The following is a 20149-nucleotide window of genomic DNA, read 5'->3' as shown; positions in this document are numbered from 1 at the left end:
TGCTAAAGGGACAAAGAATCAAAATGCTCTGGCTGTAATATTTTTTTCTAGTAATTCATAATATTATGATACTGTTCCCAGCTAGAGCAGCCTACTAAAAAAGTTATACTGTAGGTACAGCTGCCTTTACAAGTTGAAAACTTCAAGCAACACAAAATGGAGCTCCCTTGATATTGATGGAGTTTATTAGTTCCTCAGAGGTCTTATATTAATTTTAAACCTTGACTGTCTGAATCTCCTGCAGATGGCTTTTGAAGGTTTGCTTTTTCACATTTGTGTTAAGCTGTGAATTAAGCTTTTTCTCAGAGGACCTGATCCATTTTCCCAGTTTATTTTAGAGATAGTGGAGGGTTGCATATGATAGGATCTTCTCAGGAATAATACCAATCTTGTGGAACTCCTGCCCTGCCCATCTTCCTCACCAACTAGTCAGGTTAGAGAATTCTAGAGAAATTTGGATCTACAATACATAGATTTTTGGTCAATGTGTGTCGTTTTTCTAATTTTCTAAAACAAGAACATATACAAGCTCAGAATTACTATAACAGTAGAATTATCTATCCTGTTATAGAATATCATGCACTTTGTTTGCTTGTATATTTACTAAATTTACCTCATCTGTTGCTCCCAGAGCTCAAGCAGCATTTGGGGAGGGAAATCTCTTTTAATTTTATCCATACTGCAGCAATCATATGAATGACTAGTCCAAAAAAGGAACTCATGGCTAAGAATGAACTTGAATATGTCCTGGTCCAACACCTTAATTATTATACTGCACTCACTTCTTGTGACTGATTATGCACTTTCAAATTCTTCTGAGATCTTATTCTTAAGTTATATTAAAAAGAATAATCAAAATAAATTATTCTAGAATAACTAGTTTCTTAATGGCTAGTAGCAATGTATATGAAAGACTTTGATTGTTGAACACAACCAGTGAGAAAGTTTTTTAATGTCATGTCCTATTCACAGGTTTCTTAAGAGACATATGGTTGATTAATACTGTATTTGGGACATTGAAGTATAACATACCTTCTTACACTTGACTCCAAGGCACAATTACCCATCATTCCATTATACTTCAGTTACATTTATTTCTCTCCGTAAGATTTTCTATTCTCTGTGCTGCTGAAATGAAACCTAGTGCCATCTGTTGTGAAATGGTATTTTTTTCCATTGTTTAAAATAATAGTCCTGGTTTGTTCAATTTCTGCTCTTTCATAGGAAAAATTGCTTGCTATGCAACAAGAGAGAGAAGCTGCTATTCATCAGTATAAAAGTCTAGAAGAAGAACTGCAGACTCTTCGTATTTATTACAGGTAATGCCATTTCTATTATTTTTATTTATTTATTTATTTTATTAAATTTATATGCCACCCATCTTGCTCTCCAAAGCAACTTTGGGCAGCTTGCTATACAATGCAGTACAGTTGTAAATGTGGGGAAATAATGCATTATTATTCCTAAAGATTACAAATATGCAAGACAAAAATGAACTAATAATTCCAGAATTCCAGTCCACATCCATTTTCCCTTTTAATATCAATTCAGTCTGACAAAGCTGTAGCCACAGTTTAGTCCCATGCATTGCCCTTTGGCTTGAAATCTGTATGGATGGCACTTTTCAAGCCTTATTGTATTCCAAATGCCAGTGAACAAGTGTCAAAAAAGCAGGAAGCATTTCTGATGTAACATAATTTTTTGGACTGGAGGTTAGTTTCAGGAGATGTCTGGTTTGTAGATCTTAGGTTATAGATTGCCAATGTCAGTCAGTATCAGGGCTGTTACTTAAGATACCGCTACATCAGATTCAAATATTTTCTCCTTTTCAATATTCAAACTCTGTCTGCTTATGTCTGCTGCTTAAGGTTAGGATCATAAGAAAAATGAGAAAGAAAAATATTTTCATTTTCTTAGCTAGAAAACTTTTTGCAAAGGCATAAAGAACCACCAAAGTTTTATCCCACAGTTACATTGGGAATATATAGCTTGCCACAGTTTGGCTAGTTATCCATTCCAGTCCAAACCTTTGTCTATTTTTCTGGAATATTGGCTGAGATTCTAGCTGAATTAATGGTTCCAAGTTATATGCAATATATTAACAACAGCTAAGATTTTAATTCACCATCTAAAGGCATTGCTTCAATTCTCTAACAATTAAGGAAAAGCTTCCAAAGAGATGGCATATTGCCTTGATTACAGATTGTTTGCAAGAGGATTCAATTAATATGTTGGTTTATAGGACATAGACATAAACCATAACCATAAACCATTCTTTTTTCTAGCTTAAATCTGTTAATACATTTCAGAAAGTGCTTGTTTTAAATATTTGGCATGTTAAAAGAATTTTAAAAAATCATAGATTTGAAATGGCCCACTTAAGCCACTTGGTCCAACTTTTTGCTCAATGCTGGAATACAAATTATAGTCTTGTGACAGACAGCTGTTCAGCCTCTTCCAAGTGATTGTAATGGTGAGCTGCTCATATTGTAATGAACTTTTCCATGACTCAACTGGAATTTGCCTCCCTGTAATATAAGTCCGTGATTCCATGTTCTACACTTTGGGACAATAAATAACAGGTTTTAGCTTTTCTGTATGTGACATCCTTAAGCTATATCTTTGAGCCCTATTTGCACATAATGTGCAGGTATATGGGACAGGTTTTTCAGCCCAATTTATTTATTTATTTTATTTTATTTTATTAAATTTATATACCGCCCTATTCCCGGAGGACTCAGGGCGGTGTACAGGGAAGATTAAAACAAACATACAAAAATTAAAATCAGATTAAAACAATTAATTAAATAAAGTCCCCAAAATTTAAAACTAAAGCCTAATAAAAATTAAAACCCCTCAGCCTGGGCCAGACAGCTCAAAGAGCCAAGTTTTCAGGTCCCTGCGGAATGAGCGAAGGTCGGGGGCAGTCCTAAGTTCCATGGGGAGCTGGTTCCATAGGGCCGGCGCGCCCACAGAGAACGCTCTTCCCCTGGGAATAACCCGCCGGCATTCCCTAACCGGCGGTATCCTGAGAAGGCCCTCCCTGTGGGAGCGCACGGGACGAAGGGAGCTTGATGCCGGCAGCAGGTGTTCCCTCAGATAACCCAGACCCAAGCCATTTAAGGCTTTATAGGTCATCACCAGCACCTTGAATCTCACCCTAAGGGCAACCGGAAGCCAATGCAGCTCGCGGAGTAGAGGTGTTACATGGGAGTATCGGGAAGCCCCCATCACAACTCGCGCGGCCGCATTCTGCACCAGTTGAAGCCTCCGATTTGGCATCAACAGGAATTATTCTGGGGCAGCTTCCAGAGACAGATGCCATTACTAACTTCCTTAGGAACTAGAGTTTTTTAAACATACTTTTTTTTAAAAAAGTGTGGGGTATGGTACTTATGCAGCTGGGTCTGTGAGCTATCCTTTAAATTCCCTTCATCATTTCAGAATGGCAGTAATTCACTAGCATTGTGGGTAATGAATGAGGCACCCATTCAACTCTTAACAAAGTGCTTTTGCTGTTTGTGTTAGAATAAGGATTCAGAGCAGAGTTTCTCAGACTGTTTATGCGTTAATCACTTAAATTTTTGTGGCAGACTTTGCCAACCTTACTTAAAACATAGTGTATACATCAAAGCTTTAAATATACAAATCATCTCTGAATACTTTTCAAATGTATATTTTTCAGTATCATCTTCATTATTATCTTCATTATTTTATTTAATGAATATCCATAGGCCTAGATTACTCTTAAGAAGTTTCTACAGTTTTAGGGAAAATGTAGTAAATTGTGTAAATATTATATTATGAAAAGCACAAATTAAGACAGGCACTATTAGCTTTTTCTGTAATCCAACCCTGGTCAAACAGCTTCAAAATTGCTACCATGAAGAACATTTTGACAGATTATGACAGGAGAGTCAAGAATATGTTATTCTCAATTTAAATTTAATTCTTCTTAAAAGATAAGTTTTCTAAAAAATTAATAAAATCTATTTTATGTAAGAAGGAAAGAGGTAGGGTTAAAAAGTGCAAAAGGGTGTTTATCCCAACTCTGTGAAAAATTGAGTCTTAGTGAAATGAATTCTGTTTGTTATTATTCATGAACAGTTTTTATTAATCTGATTCAATAATGGAGAACTATTGAATACTTTGCCTAACTGTCATAAACTATATATTGCCAGTTAAAATATTCTAATTTTCTAACTGCTATATTTTCTTGGCAATGATTAATGCAAATAATAAAAACTGGATAGGCAGGTAAATTATAATCCTTCCTGTCAAAGGGAACACAAAAAAACATAAAGATATTGCAAAAAATAATATATGTTGTAGGCTTTTAAAAAAGAATGATTAATCCAAAAAAATGTGGGATTATTTTTATCTGAGCTATACAAAGCCTTTGAAAGAGGTGTCCTGCAATGCACAGGAGATGGTATGAAGGATCTTTTTTTGGATTATTAAAGCAGCCATGTCTTTTGCAGGGCTCATGCAGTTGCTTTGGAAGTTGTTCTGTGTGCATATGAGAAATTGGGGCAGCTTTATTTTAACAATGATTTAATACTTCATTGTTTTATCATATTAGTGCTTTAACAAGTGGAAAATAGGTGCTTTGTATGTGTCCTCCTTCTTTCAAAGACTGCACTCCTGTGTCTGTTAATGTCAGGTCCACTGGGTAGACCAGCCATGTAGTTAATTTCACAGGAAGGCTAAAGCTGCTTTTAAGATTGGCTGTAAGAACAGAATCTGATTTGGCTGTGCTTTCCCCTGCTTCCTATAGTCTAGTGAATTAGAGAGGTGTCTGTTTGAGCTATTTTTGAACATTATCTCAACAGTCTGGACTTTAAAACTGATTTAGCCATTGAAATGACCAGGTGCACAAGTCTCAGCAAGTTGGTCATTTAATTTACCACCCAGTACCCTGGACCTATCCAGTCTTCCATGCCATGCTCTTTTTCTTTACAACCTCATTGATGCACTCACAGAAAATACTTGTTCATAGACTTCTTGACTACTTGATTTTCAAAGTGATGGCTTAAGAAAAATATCATGCCTTGCTACTAGCTCTTGGGCAGGAAATAAACAAGCTTTCCATTCATGCAAGTATTAAACACAACAAACAACAACAACAAATCAAAATTCAAAAGGTTTGCCAGGCCAAGAACAACATAGAACAATCTAGCCAAAATTCAGTTGCTCGTTTGCTCACATCCTATAAACAGAATCTTGCCAGACCTATTTTTATTACAAAATTTATATCCACCCTTCTCAGTGTTCTGGGTAGTTCATAGTCTTGGAAATTGGATATTCTAGCAGAAACCAAATATGCCACTGAGCTATTGAAGCGATCTAATTATAGCAAAGAACCGAGGATAATATCTTCCATATCCAAATCACATGCACTTTGCTCAGAGGAAATGACCACATCAACTTGTAGCCATCTATACGAATAGTGCTACTACTGGGACATGCTTGTGGTTACGCCCTGAGTCCTCAGGGAGAAGGGCGGTATAGAAATATTATTAAATTAAATTAAATTAAATTAAATTACTAAGAAAGCTATAAATTCCTGAGTCTTTTTGGACCCTACCTCTAGAGCATGGAAATTGAAGTTTCCCAGGGAGAATCCTACACTAACCCTGTGACAAGATCAAAGACCTTAGAAAGGCATATTGCTGGGTAGCAAGATGAACAATCAACGGTTTCACTAATTAGTCTCTACAGCCCAATTTATATCAGTCATCTATGGAGTCAGGCACGTAATAGCCACACAGACTCTCATGTAGCATTATTGCAACCATATCCCTGGCCTGGAAACAGTAGCTGCTAAAGTAGCCAAAAGGACAGATCTCCAATAGGGGAACATCCCCATCCTTGTCTTTAGGAGCCATAGTGGCACAGTGGTTAGAATGCAGTATTGCAGGCTAACTCTTCCCCCAGCGAGGAGTTCAATCCTGACCGGCTCAAGGTTGACTCAGCCTACCATTCTTCTGAGGTTGGTAAAATGCAGACCCAGAATGTTGGGGCAACATGCTGAAATTTGTAAACCGCTTGGAGAGTGCTCTAAAGCACTATGGAGCAGTATATAAGTCTAAGTACTATTGCTATCCACCTTGGGGGGGGGCATATAGAACTAGAAAATTTGCTCACACTGAAATGAATGTGTCAATGTGGTTATTTTGAAAGTGTTCTCTTTACTCCTTCTGTATGTCTGTCTATCTTCATATCATTTTGGAGATCTCTTTGTAGAATAAAGATGAGAATTACTGCAAAAACATGCATAGATTTAAAAGAAGGTATTATATACAATAGAAATGGTATTTGAACTTGACAGTCTCATTTTATGCTTTAGACTGCTCCACAAAAGATCCATCCCACTTATACAAGGTGGGAGGCTAAATGCTGGGAAGAAATAATCTTTTTCTCCGTTGCCATTAAGAGGAGGTCTTTGTTTAACCACTCTCTGCTGTGGGACACAATGTGATATGTCTCCATTTATTCTGTTAATATGAAAGAACCTAACCTAGCGCAACTTGATACAGCACAGTTGAAATGGTGCGAAGAAAAAAATAAGGTAGCACTAGGTGTTAAATTATATCTTAATACGATAATTTTAAAAATCAGTGTTCACAATGCCTTTTTATGTTTTTTAATCTTAGGAAGTTTCTGATGATGTTTAAAAAAGACTGGGAAGTTCTCAACAATCAATTATTCTATTCATTTACTAACATTGCATGCACTATGGCATACAAAATTCACATTAAACTATGATACTAGCTCTTGTATAACTACAAAAAGGGACAGTAAAACTGAAGGCTTATTTTCCTCATGACCTCAGCAGACAAGTGTTTTTATTACAACAGGCTTTTCAGTGTTTGTTTTTGTATTGGTTAGGTTAGACATAGAAATTCCAAAAAGAACATGGGGTCCCCATGTCTGTGTTTCCCTTGTAATTGTTACTCCAGAGATTGGAGGTGACTTGCCGAGGAGAATCAGCAGGAAGAAGTACAACACTTCCCATGTCCATAGATTTTGTCCTCCAAATGGCTCCCAACAGTTTTAATAGCTTTTTTTTGTTCCTCCTGAACAGATGTACTCCAAAATCTCAGAGTTTAGCCTTCCTGAATGATGCTAGATGGGGGGAAGACATATTCAGTAGAGAATGAATAGTCATTGGAGGTGTTATACAGCCCCTCTTTCCATCTTTCTTTTCCAACAAGTCTCCAAATTTCTAATATCTTTGCATGCCCATATTATGTCTATGAATTTGTTATTGGCTTTATTCAGCTGCTCTTCTGTTTTCCATCATTTCTGATTATTAATTTGTTAACTGTGTCAGAGTATTTAAGCAGAAAAAAAGCAGCAATATTATTTGCCTTTTCCTAGTGCAATGAGTTTAATATAGTGTTAGGAGACAACACTCAGACAACTGAGATTTCAGTTTCTTTCAACCCTACCCAACATGACCAAGTCATGGGATTGTGACCCAAAGCATCTGGAGAACACAAACTTGCTTACAAATAAGCAGGTGCATCTGCAGGAAACAGAGGTGTCAAAAAGTCATGCTGGGATCTGTGACCATACAGTTGAAGCTCTGCCTCTTTTTTACAGCATCACATGCCAAACACATAAAAAGGTGCCCATAAAAAGCCACTATTTTGACTTTTTTGATCTCCCACATGGCTGCCCCTGCACATCAGGAAAATATGATTTAGTTGTTTAGTTGTTCAAGAGATGGATAAAATATCCCATGTTGGATAACAATTAATTTTTAGTTGTATTACACATTTCTCCAAATCAGTAATCATTTGTAGTACTATATATATACGTCATTGAAACTGATTATCTTGATTGAGATACCAGTGGTTAGATATCCAGCTAATATAAGAAATATATTGCCATCGATTTTACACACACACACACACACACACACACACACACACAGAGAGAGAGAGAGAGAGAGAAAGAGAAAGAGAGAGAGAGAGAGAATATTTTATTCTATGTATAATTTTATAATGTGTGGGATTTTACAAAAAAACAACACCCTGATTTCCTCAGAGGTTTGCCATGAGCATTTCAACCAAGGAGCCATTATCACTGAGGAGGTGTAATTGAGTTTGAAATTTCTTAGTTTTGACTATTTGTTTCTACAATTGTCAAATCTTATCCATCTTTAAGTAACTTTTTCTTAGCGCCTTCATAGAAACCTATACATTCTTGACATTTCATTTCTATTTATCTAGTACATTTCTTACTCGGCCATCAAGGAATTCAAAACAACATCCCAGAAGCTTATCACCTATCTAGACACTGCTCAGTTTCATCAAGCTAATTTGCTTTCAGTTGTATCTCAGAGTCGTTCCTTTTTATTCATTTAATTAGATTTTTATCATATTTTCCTAGCCATTAACCATTCTAGTGGCTTAATTCTTTCCAACAAAAAGATCAAATCTAAAATGTCTGATCAGCACCTATATTTTCTTGTACATTACAATTCCACAGTGATATTGATCAGAGAAGATTCATGCCTCTCCCAGGACACTTTAAAAAAAAAGAGGTAGACAAACCTGAGGTCCCAGAACTACCCAGAACTTGCCAAAACCTTTTGTGTGACTCCCAGAAAATTTCCAAAAGTGACTACTTAACAAGTTTTTAACTTACCAAAAGGGAAAAAATACTAAATACATAAGAAATATTTTTTCTACTAAAGCTCTCATATGATATTTTATAATCTTCAATTGGGCAAATCATAGAGCAAACTTTTGTCAGCAAAGATACCTCAAATGAGCTATCTTACAGAATGCTGGGACCCATTACTCCTGAGGAAGTGACATTGGGGGGGAGGGTGTTTGACACTTCATCATCTCTGCACTGAGACTGTTCAGCACCACCACCACACCACTATTGTCAGCCTTGGGCATGTGATTCTCATTTTCAACATTCCCTGACAGCTTCCCACAAATTGATGGGGAGGCTGGAAAGAACTGATATGACTGCCAACAATTCTTCCAAACTTGTCAAAATCTTTCCTTGAGAGAAGCTTGCAGGGAGAAAGTCAATAGAGAAATGGTCCAGTCCCTTTACGTTTGCATGGTGCCAGTCACTCATAGGAATAGAGATAACACTTAGATATATATACTGCCCCTTAGTGCTTTACAGATCCTCTGGGAGGTTAATAATGTCAGTATATTGGCCCCAACAATCTGGGTCCTCATTTTACCTATCTCAGAAAGATGGAAGTCAATCTTGAGTACTATCAGGATCGAACTCCAAGCTGCAGGCAGAGTTTGCCTGCAATACTACATTCTAACCACTATGCCACCAGGGCTCCTCATGCATTCCCTTGTTCCCTCCCCTACACAGCAGCAGCCACTTACCTGCCTGCCACAGAGAAGGAGAGGAGAGAAGGGAGATTTTCTATATTCACTGCCAGCTTCCCACTACAAAACTCAGTACAGAAGCTAACAGGAAGGAAGGAAGTTGCTTCTGCTCCCGCTAATTTCTTGCCCACCCATGATCATATATTCTGGGCATACTCAAAGATCAAGACCATTTTCTGGCCAAAAGCAGATTGCCCACATGGCCATGAAATGTGTACCAACTAATGTGGTTGTGAATATTGAAACTCCTTAGGAACACTTGGAAAGGATTGCATTTTATGTTTAATCAATCATAGAGAATCTTTTCATCTTGCCATCCAAGCTTCTTTCCTCAATTGCCCATGCATCACTCTTTTCTTCTGGTCAGAACTGATAGAGGATGTACGAGGATTTGCATGACTTCACAAAGGCCATGTTTGTGTAAATGAATGTATGAAAATGGAGGCAGGAACATAATCAACAGAGGGGCGTGCTCATGGTTGGTTTGTGTAGCCCTTCATTCCAACAAGGGCCAGTCAGTGTGAAAACATTCCACACACAATTTAAGATGCCATTATCAACTACGATTCTTGAATGACAACCACAGCACTTCTACTTGAGGTCCTTCACTGATGTGAAATTGGTATCATTTCTTATATCTTGTTACAAGGAGTATGGTCATTCTGTGAATTCTATTACCCCCCAAATAAGATTAGTTTCTACATTGCTGTAAATGAGGAATCTGTTGCTAATAGATTGTGACATTGAAAGAAACTCAAATTTGTTCATATTGGTTTTATGTTGCTTCAGAAAAAGCTGCTTCAAATTCTTCAACAAATTCTTTGAGAGGATAATAGTAAAAAAGAAAAGCAGGGTTTAGAAGCAGACCAGTGTGGAATCACAATAGTATGCCCACTGTTACAAGACCGAAGGTAACAATAGTATCACAAAAGCTAATCTATACTGGTATTAAAACTAATGATGTTATAGATAATAAAAGTCATCAGATCTTAGATTTCCAGGGTGCAGTTCTCTAACCCTTTCTCTAAAGTTGCTCCATCACCACCACACATACAAACACACGCAACTTTAACAACTTTAGCTAGATGCATAATTTTTAAGAAAAGAAAGCATTTGGTTTCTATGTCTTAATAACAGGAAGAAATGCAGTGATAGTATAATTGAAGAACTAGCAGAAATATTTTATGAAGATTTATATGCAAATTTTATGCTAACTTATTCAGCTGGATAAGTTAGCTTATCCAGTAAGATTTTTATCACATGTTGTATAGCTTGTTTGTGAACTAAGCTCTGAATATGTACTTATTATAGAAGTTCAGTTCCTTAAGGAAGCAAAAGCATTAAAATTACCTCACATTACGAATCATAACTGAAATATAGAATATATTTTGGTCCTTTTGTTGTTGTCTTTTAAAATTGCTGCCTAATCAGGAAAAGAGAAGTAGTGACCTATTTTTTCTTTCTAGTGCTGGATATCGTGGGCAGCAACACTGTGGGTTCTTCATCTCAACAGATTATTTTTTGAATTTTCCTCTCCAAAGAAAAGTGATGTGAGGGGAAATGGCATTATTGAGGCCTCTAATTCCAAAATATTGTGGAGAAACAAAGCTGCAGTCCCTTCCTTGACCTAGCATGAGCAAGATCATTTCTGGCATTTTATTTCATATAGGGCTTCTGTCCCAATCTGACTTTCTCATAACTGGAAGTTTTCTTTCAGCAAAACTGATAACTGATAACTCCCACACAAATTAAGGGTATGGTTTTATTTCCCCTGGAATCAGTTGAATATGTTTCACCTGAGAATTACTAAAATACATCATATTAATTTAATGAATACTAGCAGAAATGAATTATGAAACATTAAATTATGAATATGTTGATCTCAAGTTGATGGTTAGAACAGCAGGCATGCAAGGTGTTTGCTAGGTTGTGTTTTCTGAAAATCAAAATGATAATATAAATGGAAAATTCTAACAGTTTTACAACAACCCATTGGCATTATACTTCTGTATATTTGCATTCTTGGTTTATATACAATAATCCCAAGTAACACCCCAAATGGGCAGGAATCAATAGATATAGCATTCTGGAAAAAGTGTTTTTTTAGACAATTTATAAATTCCAAAAACTACTCTGGGCAGTATGCAAAGATTAAAAACAAGAGCAACAGTTTAATTTAGTATTTCTCAACCTTGGCAACTTTAAGGTGTGTAGACTTCAACTCTCAGAATTCCCTAACCAACCTTGCTATCTGGGGAATCCTGGGAGTTGAAGTCTACACGTCTTAAAATTGCCAAGGTTGAGAAACACCGTTTTAACAAAACCCTAAATCCAAGGCCATAAACCCAATCCAAACCATAAGGAACAACATCAACCAACATTCCCAGCAGAACTTGCCTAATCAGACAGACCAAACACCTGGGAGAACAACTTGGTCTTTAATGCCTTAATGAAGGCTAACAGGGCCAGGGCCTCCCTAATCTCTGAAGGGTTGCTATTCCATGGGCCTTTTTTTTAACCTACACTGAATTCAGACCTTCAGTTACTAGCATTCTGGGACCTCCAAGCAAACAAGATAACTTGCAGGCTCTATTCTGGCCACATTATTATTATGCAGTGCACAGTTTTGAATTTGTTCCACAATACTGGGTTATATTTACAAACCATTTCCCTTTGGAACATGCTGCAACACTACTAGTGTTGTTTATGTGTGTTGAGAGGGAGGTTAAAGGGTTTTTTGGTAGCATCTTCAGTGTACATGTATTGAACTTCACACTTAAATAATCATCAAAGAAACTTATGCTAGAAAAGTTAGCTGAGAATGGAATGAAGGACCTTGGCTCCAGTATGCATGCCAGTGCTATTCTTTTCAGCAACATGTGTTTAAGGGAGTTTGCTTTATGCCTTACATCTTTAAAAGTATGTGGATGTGTTTTAACTGCTGCAAAATTCTCCAAGCCAGTCATGGCCGACTGCTAGTGAATATACAAATAAAAGAAACGACCTTAAAATAACATTAGCATTTTGACATATGCCTACAGAAGCTAGGCAAGTCAGAGTGATCCCATTAGCTCAGTGTGATCCCATTAGTTGAATTGTTCTGTCTGTCTCTTTTCATCTAAGAAACAGTTCTCACATTCCATTTGTCAGTACTTGATGAGGCAGGCTGCTGAAATTCTTCTCCAGTGGATAGTTGTTCACTCTTAGAAGTTTGAACTTTTCTCCTTGGGTGCCCCTGAGACCATCTTTAAAGTGCCCCAGATGGTTTCATTTCAAGACAGAATTATGTGATATGCTTTAATTTTTGAGTGCACGTTTCTATGTTCCAGAAGATTGTAGCGCATTTAACTCTCTTGTGAATTGTACTGCTTGGACAAAGAGCACGTTTTCCCCCCAAAGGATAGTTTCTTGGGTTGACAGCTTTTATTGCCTCTTCACTTTAAATCACTTTCTTTCAGAACAATTTTGTTAGAATTATTCATTCTCAGAAGCATGTAGGTACTTTATAGGCAAAAGAGCTTGTGGAAAAGTTCGTGAATCAGTCCTAGTTCTTTCTAAAACATTTGTTTATGGTGAAATGGTGAAGAAAATACACTACATTCTACATTAGCATTTACATTAAATGGAATAAATACATACCCACACACACTCTCTCTCTGTCTCACTCAGACATATTCAATGCTTTCAATTCAGTCTCAAAAGATGATGACTGTGCTGGACAACTTCCTGCTGTTTTCTTGGCAAAACTTCGTAAGTGGTTTGCCATTGCCTCTTTCGTACTGCTAAGAGAATGACTGACCCAGGGTTACCTAGATGACTTTGTACCTAAGGTAGGATTAGAACTCACAGTCTCCCACTTTCTAGCCTGATCCCTTAACCACTACACCAAACTGATTATCTGATAACATTAATAGTAAATCTATTGTTATTATGACTGCTGGAAAGATGTTGAATTAGATTTAGGAACCAACCTGTTTTTTCATATAATTTAAAAGACGTACTTCTAGACTTAATTAGTGGCTATGCTTAAGTAAGCCTGAAAATCTCTTTTGCTTAAGAATGGGTATTAATTCTCCCAATCAACAGTATTTATTTTGGAGAATATGGAATTATTCTTTGTTCTGATTTTTTTGAGAACTTTTGTTGTCCTTATATCCTTACGCTCAGGGCATATATCTCTGATTTCTTAGGAAAGGGTATGTTTATACTGGTATATTGGTAGATGTGCTATAAGGAAATACACTTATAATTGAGCAAACTCTGGCTGCTAATTTTCACCTTTTTGCAAGACATTATAATTAAGATCAGCATTAACATATTGCAGAATGTATTTGAGTGAAAAAGAAAGAGTTAGGAGCAGTTCCTTCACCAAATGGCCTACAAAATATTCATCTTGGGATTTTGCTCCATTCCTTATCACATCATAATCATCGGTGTCTACTAGTGTTTATATGCACTAATGCCCTGCTCAGTTACTCACGTTTGCTGTCACTGGTAGCACCTAGATATTTGTCTCTTTGACAAATGAGGAAAGGTGCCCTTTGGGGACATGTTTTATGCAAGAGAAAGACCCAAACTTTGGGTTATATTTTCCAATGCTCAAAAAGTGGAAATTATAGCATTCTTCAAAACATGCCTGAAACGCAGGAAAATCTTTGTCCCTGATGCTTTCCAAAACTCATGTAAGTTAATTTACCTTTGTGGATAAGCCTCTTTAGTTAGGTAATTTTTAAATGAAGAAAACCATAGAAACTAAACGAAATACCTTTACTATCTAGACATACAGCTGTAGCATTATCAAATAGGTAAGTATATAAATCAGGATTATTAAAAACAAGCACAGAATCCATCAATATGAGTGGGTGCTTATCTAGAAAACCAACCAAGCATAATTCAAATTACAGGTAGTCCTTGACTTACAATAGTTTATTTAGTGACCATTTGAAGTTACAATAACACTGAAAAAAGTTTTTCACACTTATGACTGTTGCATCATCCTTATGGTCATGTGATCAAAATTCAGATGCTTTGCCACTGGCTCACGTTTATGATGGTTGCAGTGTCCCAAAGTCATGTGATCACCTTTTGTGACCTTCTGACAAGCAAAGCAAATGGGGAAGCCAGCCGTGTTACTTACTTAACAACTGCAGTGATTCACTTAACGGTGGTAAGAAAGACCATAAAATGGAGCAAAACTCACTTAACGAATATATCACTTGGCAACATAAATTCTGGGCTCAATTGTGTTCATAAGTCGAGGACTACCTGTATGTTATTAGAGTTAACTTCTGAAAACATATAGCTAGCTATATGGCTTTGTAACTTTTCTTGCAACATGATTTTCACCGTTACATTTTAAAATATAAAACATTGCCATTTTCATTAATACTGTTATTCAGAAAAAATGAAATTGCAGAACTGTTATCTAGAGAAGTGGAGATATATAGAGATAAAATTGCTGTTCTTAGTAAAATAATACCTGGTGAAAGGAGTGAATTATGTTGACACCACTGTATATTTTTTGTTTCAATGGAATCAGTGTGGACAATAGATTACCACTTGTCTATTGGTGACAAACAAAAGCTAACCTAATTAAATATTGCTTAGCTGTTATTCTGTTAACTAAAGAAATAAGTTAAATTGTACATCATATTAGCTTAGCTATTTATTCACTGTACAATTAACTAGCAAAAGTAAGAGTTTTTCTGAGACATTTTACACATTTCTGAATCAAGCTTTTGTCTTCCAAACAGACTTAGCGTTACAACAGCTTTTAGTGCAAGTTATTACAATTCTTTTTGCATAAAATGGGTCATTCAGAGTTCATCTGTAGGTGGAGCAGGCAAGGTGGATTGGGGGACAGTTCTAATAGATCTATTTCAATAATTAAGTCATGCGGTTTTTTCCCCTCAACAAAACCTGTAAATCGGGTTTAGCCAGGTGGGAACTGGGTTTTTTTTAATGGCTGTTATCTTTGTCAAAAGGAATATTATGAAAATTGATGTGAATATTTTAACACTTGACTAAACAGAGGAATAATTCTACAATTCGAGAAACATATTTAGTAATATGTTACCCACCCCCTAATTTTAATGCTGTTTGTATTGATTATCCCTTTATTAAGCCCATTCAGTATCTTTGAAATTATTAATAAGTAGAATTAATGAGGTTAAGAGTAAAATTGATTAGTGGTACCAGCATACTCATGCATCATTATATTAATACTGTAATACTGTCATGTACTTGAATGAACATTCTTAAATCCATATTTTGGAAAAGGTGAACCACAAGCCCACTTTAACTTCAGAGATTATGTCAGGAATCTTTTCAAATTAGAACAGTTATAAAGCTACATGGAACAATAGTAACATTATTCTTCTCTAGAATGGAAGATTTTTATCATCTTATCCAGAGGAATGAAATAAAAGTGACTATGAAGCTGCTATAGAAATAGTGTGTCTGAACAATGTCTCCTGTGTTATTTTCATAGGGTAAATTTTATTAGGCTAATTCATGGCAAACCACTTCTGAAAAACTTTGCCAAGGAAATTGCAGGGACTTGTCCAGACAGTCTCCCAGAATTGGATATGATTAAATGGAGGAAAAAAAGTAGTTTTTCTCATAGATATTTACGCATGTTGAATAATCAGATTTCTTTAATATAAATGCAGAAAAGGCAACTAAAAGCAACTAAAGATTAAGAGGATAGGTTTAATAAGAAAAATGATTTAAACAGGATGGCTACTTTACAATAAACATAATGGGGGAAAATGTCAGTATTATGGAGCTGCATAAAAACACAAACAGTTTATATCGCATTCTAAATGGGCAAATTCTGTCCATAAACTCAAGATCTCATCGTAAAGTAGAAAGCTGCAGATTTCCCCCTCCCCCCAAAAAAACCTACATTTACATACAGTATATAATTGAACTATGCATGTTGCATAGCAGGCTGCCTAAAGTAAGGACAAAACATAGGATTTCTCAACTTTTTTGAGCTAACAAAACACTTTTGGAGGACGTAGACATCTTTCAGAGAAATAATAATACAAAATCATAATCATAATATAGTTTATTGCTATTATCATGGAAACACAAAGAAAATGACTGCCTTAAGGGGGATATCACAGAAACTGTAGCCATTCAAAAAATATCCATGTAGTTTAACTGGTGAGATTATTCTTTGCCACCCTCTCTAACTTCCCACAACAATCATGACCGTTGGAAAACTTACTTTTATAAGAACGCTTTTTGTATTTATGTGGAATCCAAGACTTTTCTAGAAATAAAGATGGTGCTAGAGGCTAGTTCTTTGTTTTGCAGAATGTTATTTTTTTAAAAAAAACATGTTTAGAACTTTTTTTAAAAAAATATCATGGATTTGGAGACTTGATGTCTGCCCAAGAAGGTACCCATGATGTTATGTTGGCAATTGCAGCAAAAGCAGATAAGTGTCTATGTTACCATGTGCTAATAACTTTCTTCTGAATATATTATGGACCACCACAGAAAGACCATATTTTTCTTTTTAAATGTAACTAGGGTATCTGCTTTTTAATTAAGTCCTGTCAATCTGACTCCAAGGATATGGATTTCTGATATTAATTGATAGCAAGAATAATGTAGTGGCCTGGTTCAAAATTTTTATTCTTGAGCCATCAACATGCTACTCAGAGATCAAGAGCATCCACTGATGAAAAGATTGCTCACTGTTGTTCTGAAGTATACAGCCAGGTTGGGTTACTTCTCTGTTAGTTTGGTCATGGATATGGAAATGCCTCAAGTGCACAGAGAGACAGAACAGAGAGGGATACTCCTATTCTTCCTTGCCTTATACATTGGGACACATTCAGAATAAATGTAAAAGGCAAGGAAATATTTTAATGTCATATTGGCTCCTTCAAATCAGTTGCAGAGGTGAGAGGTATATATCTTACATGTTCTTGATATCGACCAAAATCAGATATGCCATGCCTGCATGAACCCAAACAAATGATGGACAAGGGAAATATTTTAAATATTGTACATTTCCCAGAGTAGCTGTGGAGTAGGGTAGCCTCAAAATCAAAGTAATAAATGAACTAATAAACATATACAAGTTAGCAGATCAATTACTATGTTACCTAGATTGCTAATTGTAGTATAAGTGGTTGAGGCTAAATTTTGGTTGCAACAAAGATTAATATGCTTTTTTTATCACTAAGCACTTTTCTCATCCAAAAATCTATATTCAGCATTGTACCTTTCAGTGTTTAAAAACTTTTCCCTCCCAACTGCTATCATACAAATATGAAGTATATAAAGAGATGGCTACTCCTTTTCATGCATTCCTGGGTGGGGAGAGAGATGGGAAGAATAGTAATTGGCGCAGCTGTTTCCACCTCATTTCCGATCACATATCTCTGCTGTATTTTATTTATTGAAGTTATCCTTTTTCAGTGACAAAACTCCTAAATTTGTGTAGACTCCATATACAATTGAGAATCCTGCAATAACACCTGACTTACCAATATGAGCTGCAATGCCAATGAGATCATTTCCATTCTGCCCAAACTACAATGTGGTGGATGCATGGGTATAACTGTTTTCTGTGGGCCACATTTCTAGGTAATATTTTTTGTGAGATGGGCAGCTATATAAATTTGATTTATAAATAATATAAGGATTGACCAAGAGTTTGGGTATTCTAAATATATCCCTGGGTTACCAATGAAAAATACAGCTTCCAAAGTTTCTTCCTTGTCAATCACATCTTTATCTTCCTTATTTCAATATCTTTGCTTGATGAAAAACAACAGTAGGTATGTGCTGTACAAAGTGGATTGGCTCCAAGCTTTATTTATTCTGATGAAAAGGTCCAATCCAATGTATAGGAAGAAATAAATTAAGCCAAAGAAATAAATTAAACAATTTTAATACATAAGAAAAAAGACAGTTAATAAATAAATCTGCACTTAATGAAAGCATTTTGAGGACTAAGAAGTCTCTGATAGCTCATGGCTCGTGCCATTTTCTTGCCAGGAATAAGGAAGTGGTTTCCTATTGCCTTTGAGGGCTATTTTTGTAAACTCAGTCTGCTTTCAGCATATAATTGGATTGTTTGATTGAACAAGAACAGGGATAGGCAATCCTAAATTGCCTACTCCAGATCTCCTAATTCAATTAAAACCAATTAATTGCAATACTCTGAGCCTGGATCCAGTTTATTATGTACCTTGTTTTCAAAACAAAACTCAGGTTTTGGCAGGCATTTTTAACAAAAATATTTTTAAAGTAGAGGATTTTCACTGATAGGTACAGAGGGCAGCTGGATATCCTTTATCCAAAGTCAACTGAAATAAATATTTTGCATCAGGGCCATATAATGACTGAACAAATTCTGAAAAGAGAAGGAAGATAAAAGTTCTTTTAAGAGTTCTTTAAGGTATCAATTTGATAACAACCAAAACACCTTTACTGCCGTTAAATATTTACCAAGACTTGGCTTTCAGGAGAGGGGCAGTTTAGAGCAGTGTGCTTGGCTCCATGAATTGGTATTGATTAGCTATCAGAAGGACATGGTTAATGAATAACTCTGGGTATCACTGAGCACTCAACATTGTTGTCAAGATTGCTCTTTTTTCTCTTCTCTTACCTGAAAATGACCTAAATTAAAATCAGTTGGAACTGACACTAACCCTGCCACAGATTGTTCAAGAATCCTAGGGAATGAATAAAAGACTTTGGAAAATCAGTTGATCGATGCTTAAGCAATCCATTCTAGTGGCTCTTGTCATCCCTACTGGACTTTAGAACTAAACATGTTTACATTTAATTAGAAAGAACACACATTTTACATCACATGAAAGCTATCAATATCAAATTGGAATTGATTTCCGCTTTGTCTCACTAGTGAATCACTATTTCCTTCAAACTGTTTTTTTATTTTCAAAAATATCAGCGTGCAAAGTGAGCTGTATAATTTTTAAAGCAGGGTAAACCTATTACATAGGGATAATAATGAAAGTAAACTAATACGGCTGCAAATTGAGCTCCCTTTTTTTTAGTTGATTCAACTGCTTGAAGTGGATTGCAGTGCCAAAGAATGGCACTGATGGTTCCATTAAATCTCCCAAGATTTTGCAACTTTACTAAGATATTGCTGTTAAAACATTTAGCTGAATGGGCCCTTCACCACGTTCTTCTTTGTATGCTATAAATTGGTAGAGCTACTAATTTAAATATATATTTTAAAGGATGTACTCAAATGATATCTTGTCAGAATGTTTCCAACTATATCAAATCTGAATTATTTTGTTTAGCTTTCCTCGTGAATGTCATGCAGCCTCCTATTTAATATAAATATGAGATACAGTGCACTTTTATACTGTATATATGGGCTTTATTCTAGTAAGGAAAGGCTACGGCTTAATGATAGCCAGTGCTACTAGCCAGTACTAGAAAACAGTTTCCTTTGTACTTATTTTAAATGAGTACATATTTTTCAGCCCTAAGTAATACTCAATTCAGATCGACACTGAGTCTTAGAACAGAAGTGCCTTTTGGGATCACTAGAAACTTTTTACAAAATAAGACACATATAAGACACGTATGTATGGAGGCTGATATGTGCTCAGATTTGGTTGAGGTGAGATAGCCAATAAATTTATTTTATTTATTTATTTAGTTATATTTATATACCGCCCTATTCCCTGAGGACTCAGGGCGGTTTACAGGGAATTAAAAATCCAAAATACAAAAATTAAGAACCAAATTAAAAAATATTAAATTAA

General features: G+C 35.8%; 1 protein-coding gene across 4 annotated transcripts in view; it reads left to right on the top strand.

Moving 5' to 3' along the window:
- The window catches only part of MIPOL1 (mirror-image polydactyly 1), a 194512-nt gene that overhangs the window by 142872 nt on the left and 31491 nt on the right, over window positions 1–20149 (top strand). For all 4 annotated transcript variants that reach the window (XM_081336215.1, XM_081336216.1, XM_081336217.1 and 1 more), the window contains one exon: window positions 1225–1319. In XM_081336215.1, coding sequence (XP_081192341.1) covers window positions 1225–1319 — 95 coding nt within the window. The remainder of the gene's footprint in view (window positions 1–1224; window positions 1320–20149) is intronic.

The sequence above is a fragment of the Vipera berus genome (assembly GCF_964194415.1).
Source record: "Vipera berus genome assembly, chromosome: 1".
NCBI classification, from domain to species: Eukaryota; Metazoa; Chordata; class Lepidosauria; order Squamata; family Viperidae; genus Vipera; species Vipera berus.
This window is presented reverse-complemented; position numbering and strand designations above follow the sequence as displayed.